Source organism: Zootoca vivipara, chromosome 5, assembly GCF_965207765.1.
Source record: "Zootoca vivipara chromosome 5, rZooViv2.hap1.1, whole genome shotgun sequence".
In the NCBI taxonomy this organism is placed as follows: Eukaryota; Metazoa; Chordata; class Lepidosauria; order Squamata; family Lacertidae; genus Zootoca; species Zootoca vivipara.
Genome location: NC_142588.1, coordinates 29,358,268 through 29,370,062, shown reverse-complemented (window position 1 = coordinate 29,370,062; position 11,795 = coordinate 29,358,268). Strand labels below are relative to the sequence as shown.

Below are 11,795 nucleotides of genomic sequence, written 5' to 3'. Positions count from 1 at the left end.
GAAATAAATTCAGACAAGACTCAAATTTTTGGTTTGGTTTTTGGCAGAATTTAGGCCACAACTTTATTGATTGCAATCAAGTGAGTGGTTGCATAGGCTCTGGTTCGACTAGCTCCCTGCACCCTTGCAAGTAGCGCTGACCCTGGGCACCAACCATAGGTCAGCCTCGGGTGAACACCTGGGACAGAGGCAGGCAGAAGCCCTGCTAGTCCTCCACCCAGATGTCCCCTGGACTCAGGCTCGGGGCACAACCCCTCACTGGGAAGACCAACCAATGCGTCAGTGGATTCCTTTAGTGGAATACCCATTGCATAGGGATGACCAGAGCACTCTGCCACCCCTATCACCTGGACCAGAGCCTATCCGCAACCTTACAAGTTGTGACGATTTGCTATGTGGCAGGCGAAACCCAAATGGCACCAGCCAATCAGCCAAGTGGGGGAAATTCCTGTTGTGCCTCAACGACAGGCAACACATGACGGCATAGCAAGGTCAAGTGCAAACCCTAAATATAGGGAGAGGTGGGCGGGTGTTCCGATGCACTGAGCCCAAAAGAGGAAGCTCAGGGACACGTGCATGGGCTTAAATAGAGGTCCCTCAATCGATTTAACTGGCATCCCATTGGCCAAATTGCACCCAGGACCAATAGGGTGTTGTGGCCATCCAAACGTTCCCACCCACAACCCAGGGTCTGGTTGCCAGGTCGCACCGCAACATGTGCCCTCTTGTTAGGGAGGACCCGATTAGGCCAACTGGGTCAGTAGTACTGACCTTTGAGGGGCACAGTTTTATACAAATTAGTTTTTGTTATCTCTTATAAATTTCTGATAATATTTTACTTTTACTTCATATTTTGAAGAATTTTTATCATTTTTGAAGCAATCCATACAAAGACATGTTTTTGGAAAAGAGAAATTGGGGTGAAAAAAATGATCTGAGGAGAAACCAGAGTAAAAAAAAATGGTGGTGGTGCAAGTAGTTAGCTTCATCTAAAGCACAATATAGTCTGGCACCAGCACTGCATATAGATACCAGCAAGAGAAGTTAGTCCTCCTGTCTGACAAGCTGGTCTTTTATGTGCAAAGCGAGGTGTTTTATGTGAGGAAACATCCAACCAACTTGACTTACTTGCCATCTATAGTGGAGCAGCAGGCTAGCAACAGAAATATCTCACAAGGCTCCCAAATGTGTAGCTTGGCTTTTAGGGAGGGAACACAGAGGGAGGGAATTTAATCCTGCAAGCAGGGCTGTGTATGTGTGTGTCTTTGATCGCACTTAACAGAGCTTTTGAACTTCTTTCCAATGGCAACTGAAGTGAGAGGCTCTTTCAACTCTCAGCCAGAAAGGGGCATCCCTCTTGGTTAGTCTTGTATAGTTGGAAGGGACCCCGGGAGTCACCTAGTCCTGCAAGGCAGGAATCTCAACCAGATCATACATGACAGCTGGCCATTGAAGGAGAGTCCACCACATCTCATGGGAGTCTGTTTTACTGGCAAACAGCTCTTACTGTAACTTATTTCCACATGAACCCCACTTTTTTTCTCTGACAGGTAATCTGGGACTACGCACAGATTTCACCTGTTTCCTTATAAATTTTGGGACAGATCCAAGCAACAGCTGGTATAAGTGCCCAAAGATTTAAGCGCTCTCCTTCCCAACGCTGAAACATGTCTGATCGTACCCCTCTCCCCCATGCATTAAATCTGTGAAACTGAATCCTGGTTTTGGCCATTACCCAGCAAAAATTGTTTGTTGAAGCTCAGAGAATTATTTCCAACTTTGTGACACTGGCAAAAATAAAAACAAAAGGTACAGTATGTTGAAGCCAGCCTTATGCCTGTTCCATCACACCCAACCTCCATTTTGCTGTCTCTAGATGCCCTCTAGAGGATAAGGGCAGCAATTGGGGTTGCAGGACAGACATGCCATAAATATACAGTACCAGAGCCTTTTAACAGGAGGAGCTGCCTAAGTGCACCATCCTGATTAACATGCAGTTCTGGAAGCCCCAGAGTTCCTGTCTTCTCCTATGCATTTGTTGTTCCTCTTTTTCTCCTTGCTGCTGCCGTTAAAAATACATACAAACCATTCACAACATTCCAAGTTGCAGGCAGCGAGTGGATGTTTGGAGCCTGAGGTTGCGGAGTGCCCGAAGGGATCCTGGTAGATTTAATGAGCCAACCGTATAGAAAACACACAAGTCCTTGGGCCAAACAGTAATAAGTCTTGATGTAGTGATACTGACATACTGCTAACGGCTTGGGGAACAATTCAATTAAAAGCAATTTCACATGTTGTTGCGAACATGCTCTTTGCTTTCGCAGAATGACTCTCTCAACCACCCAAAACACTCTAGGCTTGCATATGACTTCACACACGATGGTGAAGAATAGGCTTGAAGGCCTTTGAGGGCTATGCCAGGCCACTGCGATTTATCCTTGTCCCCATCTGCAGGAGAAGCACATTTAAGCGGGAAGGATAGAGTTCATGATTAGAGAATGAAAGCATTTCTGTTTCACTCTCTGGTTGGTCTGTATGTGTGGAAACATGTCACCCAAGTCTCCAGAATTCTTTCCTCACAAGAAAACTGACCTTGCAAGAGTCTACCCAGGACCTCATTCTTGGGGAGATGGAGAGCATGGAACTATGTATATATTACAGCACATGGTCAAATCCTTTCTGCTGCCTTATGTCTGAAGAGTCCTATGCCCCAGCAATTGCTATGATGGGGATTATCACTACTGGGGGTTGGGGATGGAATGTGTAAAATGGCCTCTTCAAATAATGATGGTAAGATGTGAAAGAAGTCCGGAGTACTTATGTACATCTCCAGTCCAGGGGGACTTATTTTATAAAGGAATATTTTGCAAGGGAGAAAAGCCCCATGCCTCAATGAGGGCCTTAAGCAGGCTTCCCACTGAAGTAATCCAATCACTGAAGATCACAATTCTGCTAATTGGTTAAATATGCTCTAATGGTGGGTCACCAGATGGCCTACAAAGAAGGGCAAATGACTTTAACTCTTGGCACCAAATTAATTACCAGTCATTACAATCACAGGGAGAGTTGGCTCCTGTAACTGCAGTTGTAAGATATCCATTTGCTCACTCAACGACTCCCTCTGGTTCCTTTTTATGAAGAGGGTAGCTTTGCCTGGGTAGCCATGACAGCTGGTGACTGTTCTGATGGGCAGCAGAAAAAAACCATTTTGCCTTGAGAAAGGGGTGGCACTTTCTGTTATCCTACATGCTCTGAGAGACCCAAAACAGCAACGAGAACAGGGGGGTTTGAACATCAGGGAAATGAAAGAAGCAGCACCAACACTCACCCATCTCGAATCAAATAGTACTTCAGGATCTCGTCAGTCTTGGAGGTAGGGGTGGCGAAACAGCTCTCCACCAATGTCTCAAGACCGCTCACATGCACCAAGGGCTCAATTCCAAAATACAGAGAATCTCGGAGTTTAAGGGTGGGGCGAGCATCTCCATAGGCCTCTTCGAACTCATTGTCTTTGAATATCTCGAGGGTAAAGGGGAAGACCCCACGGTTGCGGCTCACGATCTCAAGCGGCGAGTTCTTCACGTTGGGGACGTAGCCCTCTGACATGGTGTAGTGGCGAGGAAATTCGCAAGTCACGGGGATCAACAGCTTCCCTGTGCGGACAATGATGTCGCCATTGCTGCCAGGCGTTTGCTTGGGCAAGCCAGTCACCATATTGGTAGCGATGATTTTGTCATTTACCACCTGGGGCAGAGAAGGAAAGAGAACGTTGTGAAGCCAGATGGACATAGATGAGGAAATATGTGAAGAGGAACAATTCTATCATGACTGGGTCTGTGTGAGCGAATCTGCAAGAGTGCAGGGGGAGAGGGACAGAAGTCAGCTTCTGTGGGAGTAGAAGACAGCTTCCTAAGGACAAGACACTCTACAGTACTGTCAAAATTTGCTTTTTAAAAACATCATTATTATTTTATTTATTGAATTTATATACCTCCCTTTACCCAGAGGTTTCAGGGAGGTTTGCAGAAAAGATCAACATAAAAACCACAATATATATAATCAAAATAAAAACAATGCAATAACGCCCCCCCCCAAAAAACAACATTTTAAAAGGACATAGGATGTCAATCAGATCAACCAAAGGCCTAGTTAAAAAGGAATGTTTTTGCCTGGCACCTAAAGGTGAATAAAGAAGGCGCCAAGCAAACTTCCCTGGGGAGAGCATTCCACAGATAGGGAGTCACTGCAGAGAAGCCCCGTTCTCATGTTGCCACCCTCCAGACCTCTCGAGGAGGAGAAACACGAAGAAGGGCCTCAGAAGATGATCTCAGGGTCTGGGTAGGTTCATATGGAAAGAGGCGGTCCTTGAGGTATTGTACTCCTGAGCCATTTAAAGCTTTATAGTTCAAAACCAGCACTTTGAATTGGACCCAGAAACTAATTGGTAGCCAGTGCAGTTTGGCCAGGATCAGTGTAATATGCTCAAACCATCTTGCTCCGGTGAGCAACCCGGCCACTGTATTCTGCACTAGCTGAAGTTTCCAAAGTGTCTTCAGAGGCAGTCCTACACAGCGGTGGAGGAAGCTGCTCTGGCACCCGGAGCGGCAACCTGCGATGCCGCGCGCATGCGCGACGCTGCACGTAGCACGCATGTGCAGTGCCACTACGAACGGCACATGCACGCTGCGTAGTGATTCTGCGTATGCCTGCTGTGTATAGGCTGCCATGAGAGCGGCAGCCTATACGGCCACTGTGTGTGAGCGGCAGCCCGTAATGCCACTGCACGCGCGCGAGATGTCGCACACCCGCAGTCCGTATGGGCTGCTGCTCATGCACGGAGGGCGTATAGGCCGCTGCGCGAGTGGTACCCTGAGTGTCACCCCCCTCCAGGGTGGCACCTGGGGCGGACCGCCCCATCGCACCCCCTTGCTACACCCCTGGTCTTACATATAACGTATTGCAGTAATCTAACCTTGAGGTTTCCAGAGCATAGACAACAGTAATTAGGCTACCCCTGTGTGTGTGGGGGGGGTGTACCTGGGCCACCATCCCAAGCTGATGGAAGGCACTCCGGGCCACTGAGGCCACCTGAGCCTTGAGTGACAGCAAAGGATCCAGGAATACCCCCAAGCTATGAACCTGCTAGGAAAAAAACCATGTTTCTAGTCTGTATGCTAAGCAAGATAAGAGGGAAAGTGTGTGGGCATGCTGAAATGTCAGGGATGGCCAAATAAGATTTCCAGTGGTTGGCAGATGGGCTGCCCTCTGTAACTCCTTGGCCTTCTCCCATGGTTAGCGAAACAGATATAGAATATGGAAAATAAGGGAAATAGAAATTTCTCCCAAATTTCAGAATTGAATGTGTGTCAAAGGGGGGGAAAGAGAGTAATCACTCCAGCTGTGATAATTTTCATTAAAAAGCTTGTGAGAGGCACCTAGTTGTCCACGGTGAGAACAGGATGCTGGATTTGACGGGCTCTTCTTATGTACTTTAAAGATACATAAGAACCTGACTTTAAATGTACTTTAAATACAGAGAAGAGAGTGGAAACCCAATTAAATAGCTATAAGATTGATCAGGAGCGGCTGAGGAAGCTGTCATTATTCTGTCAGTCAACTAAGGGCACCTTCAATCTCCTCTGTTGCCAGTTGAATAACAAACTATATTTTCTTAAAAACTAATTTTAACAGAGGTGTTTCTTGTTCTTTTGCTTATTTAGTATGCTGTTGGGTGTAAGCGTGTGGCTGATATTGAAATCAAATATAAAAGAAACACTCACTCCTGGAATTGTTCTGCTAAAGGTTGAAGTAAAGCCAATGTAGATTTGCAGTGTCAATGTGCTCTTGAGAATATTCTCACATAAACCAGAATTGCACGGATTCAGTGTTATAGGATTGATAGTCTCTAATGGAGATACATCCTTCCAGCCAACAGGAAAAAGCTAATATTCATACGTACATCTATAGTGGTACCACAGGATTTCAGGGAGAAGATGATGTTGACATGTGTTCCATTGGATACCCCTTTGCAGGAACCATTGATAAGGGAGAGGTCCATCCCTCCAACTAGATCCTTAGGGATGTTCACCTCTATGGAGGTAGATCTGCATAGGACAGGGACTGGAAGAAAGAGAAACTCTAGTGAGTGAGCTGGAAATGAAACTTAGAGAAGCTGCATGAGTCTTCCTTTGATGCCTCTTATCTGCAGCAAATGCTCCCTTCTATAGGCTCCTCTTGCCTGGTGGAAACCTGGCTTTGATGTGCCAGCTTGTAAAATGTGATGATTATTTTAAGCTTTTGATTCAGCTTCTTTAATCCCCCAGAGACCTGTCTGTCTTCTCTACTGTGACATCCTCACCTCTCAGGATGAGAGCTTAACTGTGCTTACGTTTGTATTTCTGAGATCTAGTAGTGCCATGTGCACTTTTGTGATGATTCAGTATTAGAGGGAGGTATTTTATTTTTACCCTAATCTTCCACAAGTCAAGATAGCTTCCAGATGGAAACTCTCCTCCATTTGTGGCGATGCTGCATATGGCTAGCATTGCATTGGCACCGATAGCCTGATCTTCACAGATGAAGAAATTGCCAGGCTACCATTGTAGCAAGAAGGCAAGAAAGTATACTATTGTATATATGAATAATGAAAAATAAATATATAATTGGCCAAGAACTGTGAAACCAATGGCACAGTTTTATTTCATATTTACCTCAGAGAGAACATGTCTGGAATTCACCGACAACACATACCGGTAGAACATTCTGGGGAGATCCCTTGGGGTAAACTGTATTTGATGGATTCCTACACACACACACACACACACACACACAGCAAGTTTACTTTAATTTATGTATCTTACACTTGGCACTTATTTTGTTAGACAGATGAAATGTTTATTAATCTTGACATGAAGTTGACTGCTCTGCTTGTATAGTTGTATTTTGTTTTTTGAAAGCCATTTTCGTTTTAAAAGCTAAAATAAAATGCTAGTTTGTTTGTTTGTTTTAAGGCACTGTGAAATGAGTAAAACAGAAAGTTTGACAAAAGACTAATGGCACCTTTCCATGCGGTGTGACAAACTACTTAAAGAAAGGAGGAGAATTCTGTGACATAGCCTAGTCAGCTATTCACGACAGGGTGAGCTCCCATTGTTCAGTCCTTGCTCCTTGTTCAAAAGCACATCAAAGTGCAAGTAGATAAATAGGTACCGCTCCGGCAGGAAGGTAAACAGCGTTTCCGTGTGCTGCTCTGGTTCGACAGAAGCGGCTTAGTCATGCTGGCCACATGGCCTGGAAAAACTGCAGACAAACACCGGCTCCCTCGGCCAGTAAAGCGAGATGAGCACTGCAACCCCAGCTTCATCCGCGACTAGACTTAATGGTCAGGGGTCCATTTACCTCTACCTTTTTAAAATTTAAACGGCCAAGCAAAAAAACCTATATTTGGATAGCACAAGCCCCTTGTGTGAGCCTAAGTAGCTTTTTGGATGTAGGCCAGTGTCTGTGTCAATTTTGCATAAGGTTACATTATCTTTCTATCTCATGTGTATTCTGGACAGGCAAAAAGCCACTGGCCAATTTGTCTCCTGAGAGGATTGCTCTGATTATTCGGCCTGCAATGCCACTTATCATCAAGCCTTAACTATCCATGAAGTGTTGGATTATCCTGGCCCTTAGAGTGGTGTCTGGAGAATAAAGTGTCCTCTAAGAATCAAAAGTTGCCCATCAGCCTATATCAATGAAGGAACATTTTCAAGGAATGTTGCCCCGTCCTCACAATATCCTGAGGGGTAAAAATTCCAGTTTACTACTGACTGAGGCAGAAAACTCACTTCATATTTACCCATTTGAGTTTAACTAATTTGTGTTCTTTGTTGCCATTACTATACATTCTGTGAGGAAACATCTGAAGGAAAACAAACACACTGTCATCCATATTTAGGGAATTTTCTGAAACACAATCTTCACTGTTTCACTGACACATAATTTTCAAGCTTGAGTGATGAAGAGACTATAAATTATTTTTAGTGCGGAAAGGTACAGATTTATGAATCCTGCTAATGTAACAGTTAGCAGGCATTGATTTTGCCAGGCTTTTCAGAATCAGGAAAACAGGTGCTGCCCCCATTTAAAGTTGATGCATTGATTTCTGACTCCTGGTATCTTGGATAAAAAATATGGTTTTCTTTTTCCTCAAATGTTACTGTTCAAAACTTTTAAAACCATCTGCCCAGTCCAGGAAATAGTTTTGATAAAAAAACAATATGCTGAAGTGTGCACACACGTATGCAGAAAAGTAATATTCCTGCATTTCCCTCCCGGCTTCATCAAGGGTGCTGTTGTGACTGAAGCAGACATAATTTTATTTGTATGCCACCTTTCAGACCATGCTCAAGGTGGCTTACAATGTGTGTGTGTGTGGGGGGGGGAACGCAACTGCAACATAACAAAAGTAGCCATAAACAATAAATAAAACATCAGAAAATGGACAACCAGACTGAACAATTTCCACAAAAATCACCATTTCCACATAAATATAAAATAAAATTTAAAAAACCAACAGCAGCAACAGCAAGAATACCCACCACAACCCAAAGGTTCTGTCTTTCAGCAACTGCTCTGGTAGATACAATGTTTTCCCCCAAATAAGACACTGTCTTATATTTCCGGCATTTTTTTCCTCAAGAAGACACACTATGGCTTATTTTCAGGGGATGCCTTATATTTTAGTACGCATCTAGCCTTGCCTCTTCCTTGGTGCCCTCCAGAACTGCGCCTATATCACTATGTCTTATTTTCGGGGTATGGCTTATATTGTGCAAATGCTTAGAAATCCTGCTATGGCTTCTTTTATGGGTATGCCTTATTTTCGGGGAAACGGGTACACAAGAGAGAAGAGGAATCCATGTATCCCAAATACCAGAGAACAAACCAGAAAGCAGGAGGTTGCCGGGGGGTGGGGTGCGGGGAGAGGCAAACATTACTTTCAAGCTTCTGAGGAGAAATTTGGAAACCATTTCCAGTAATGCCTGTCAGATGGATAACTTTGCATAGATGAATTGATCGGCTCACAGACCTGATTTAGGACATTTATTAAGTCACTCAATGAACTCTTTGATAAATGAGCATGCTTGGTGCTTTTCTGCTGTTTGGATCCCAGTCTGAAGGCCTGTCTCTCATTAATCAAGTATGGCAAGGGCAGAAAATATGTATTTCTTCTTGGAAGCAATTTTTAAAGTGTGTGTGTGGGGGGAACGACATAAGAAAGTGTACTATCTAGATTTCCTTTTTTTCCATCATCCAGCCTTACAGATGAAGGCCAAGTTATATTTCTGAGGCAAATCATAGAATAACAGAATCTTAGAGTTGGAAGGGATCCTAAGGGTCATGTCAACTAAAGCATCCATGACAGATGGCCATCCAAGGTATGAGAGCAGAAACACCATGTTGCACCTGTAGCAGCAAAACCGGATGCCTTCATCTGCCTCACCGCCAATAAAACATGCCTCTCCCATACCCATACAGTGCCCATAGCAGGCACTGTAACTCTCCCAACAGTTTGACTTTACCCCTGAAGGTGTACTCTTGCCAACATTCACCAGCCCTGTCTTTGTGCCCCCTCCCATCTCCACATCTGCTGTGCCAGAAACATACATTTCTTCCAGTGCTTTCTCAAATGTAAATAATTCCTAGCTGATCAAGGGATATAATAGGACCCAGGTGGCGCTGTGGTTAAACCACTGAGCCTAGGGCTTGCTGATCAGAAGGTCGGCGGTTCGAATCCCTGTGACGGGGTGAGCTCCCATTGCTTGGTCCCAGCTCCTGCCAACCTAGCAGTTCGAAAGCACGTCAAAATGCAAGTAGATAAATAGGAACTGCTAGAGCGGGAAGGTAAACGGCGTTTCCGTGTGCTGCTTGCTCTGGTTTGCCAGAAGCGGCTTTGTCATGCTGGCCACATGACCTGGAAGCTATACGCCGGCTCCCTCGGCCAATAATGTGAGATGAGCGCGCAACCCCAGAGTCGGTCACGACTGGACCTAATGGTCAGGGGTCCCTTTACCTTTACCAAGGGATATAATAACTCTCTCTTCAGCAGTATTGAAGGTAATGTTTACTACTAATTTACAGGAAGAGTGTCAAGTGAAACATTAATGTGCAAACTGCTTTGGATAACTGCTGGCCTTGTTACCAACTATATCACCATGCACCTAATTAGAATGAATAAAAAGCTGTATTTATGCTGTTGGAGGCAGGGTCTACATTTTATGTCCCCATAAACTATTGTATGTGTGGTCATAAATGTGTTTTGCTTAATAAAGTGCAGTGGCTGCTCTCTAAACACATTTGTTCCGGAGGATAGCATGTGATAGAGTCTTCTCATTGCACTAGATACGCAAGCTGATGAGCCCACTATTGGGCATATGAGACATTTGTCCCACATATTCTCCTCGCAGAAGAAACCACTGCAGGATGAACCCGCCCAATGCCTCTGACAAATGTGGGGCAGCATAATTTCACAGGTGGGTCAGCATTCTGCTGTGTGAGGGTCGGATACTGTGTTTGCCCATCAAAATGGGAGGTCAGGCAGGAGTGAACTGTGATGGAGCAGAAGAACCACTGAACAAGGGAAGAGGGATCCATGGTGAGCACACAGTCGAGACAAGCATTGAGGAACCAAAGCCAAAAGGTCCAGAACATAACAGAGATCTTCCCCAATGTACAGGGCTAGATGGAATGGGTTGATCTGACCTCAGCGTTTAAGAGGGTCTCCTTCAAAATATACTTCATTTCTAATAGGGTGGGGGCAAAGAAAGTGGGTGGTGCATTTGCCCCACAGCAATATTCTCCTGCACCAGCCACAATGTACTATTTGTCGCTAGCGATCTCCATTGTCCTACCTTGACAAGTGTGGTTGTCATCTGACAAAACAAGACCGCGTGGGCATTCACACTGGTAGGTGTCTTCTACTGTGACGCAGACATGGCTGCAGCCCCCATTGTTGTTGTGGCAGCCTTCAATTTCTAGGATAGAGATAACGGTCAGACACACAAAAATCTTTGCTCAACCCAGATCTGCTTGAGATGAAAGTCTCTATTTGCTCACAACAAGGGGATTTTATAGCAATTGTATCTGTGGTATAAACCTTCATATGTTATACATTAACTTTTGCAATCATTCTGGGCAAAATCTTTTCTAAGCCGCATTGATATGGATGGGAACTGTGGAAGAATATGAATGGGAATTGTGAATAGAACATGAATGGGAAACTGTGGATATGAATGGTGGAAGAACATGAGTAGAAAGTAGGTCGTGCTTTTTGTGCAGCTCTCATTAATTTAAATGGCACTTGTACATGAGATTTTCCCTGTTGGGTGTTACACCAATTTGGAGGAAGAGGCAGCAAACAGAACACATACTTCCTGCTCCCTGTGAATCAATGTAATGTCCTAATCACAATTTCTCAGTTGTGTTTTCTTAAACAAAGAAGTTTTTAATATTTTAAAACGTGTAAAACTTCACTCACAACCTGTGTTTTTAAGTGTACAGTTAACTGTTAAATGCACGCCTAAAGGAGATCCTGCCAAGTTTACAGTTGGTAGCAAATATGGACCGGCTACCATTTTAAGGCAGCCTTTTCCAAGTTAGTGTCCTCCAGTTAGTTTGGGCTACAACTCCCATCCTGCAGGCTGGGGCTGATGGGAGTTGTAGTGCAAAACATTTGAAGGGTACCAGGATGGGAGTGGAGAGTAGCCCTTGGGGCAGTCTCTGTACATACAGAAAGAATGAAAAATTTC

The 11,795-nt window shown here is 44.5% G+C and overlaps 1 protein-coding gene across 1 annotated transcript in view; it reads right to left on the bottom strand.

Annotated features, from left to right (window-relative positions):
* The window catches only part of OIT3 (oncoprotein induced transcript 3), a 32,534-nt gene that overhangs the window by 7,313 nt on the left and 13,426 nt on the right, over positions 1-11,795 (bottom strand). The window contains exons 5-7 of the mRNA XM_035138054.3: positions 10,899-11,021; positions 5,960-6,120; positions 3,329-3,744 (exon numbers count right to left, since the gene is read on the bottom strand). Coding sequence (XP_034993945.2) covers positions 3,329-3,744; positions 5,960-6,120; positions 10,899-11,021 — 700 coding nt within the window. The remainder of the gene's footprint in view (positions 1-3,328; positions 3,745-5,959; positions 6,121-10,898; positions 11,022-11,795) is intronic.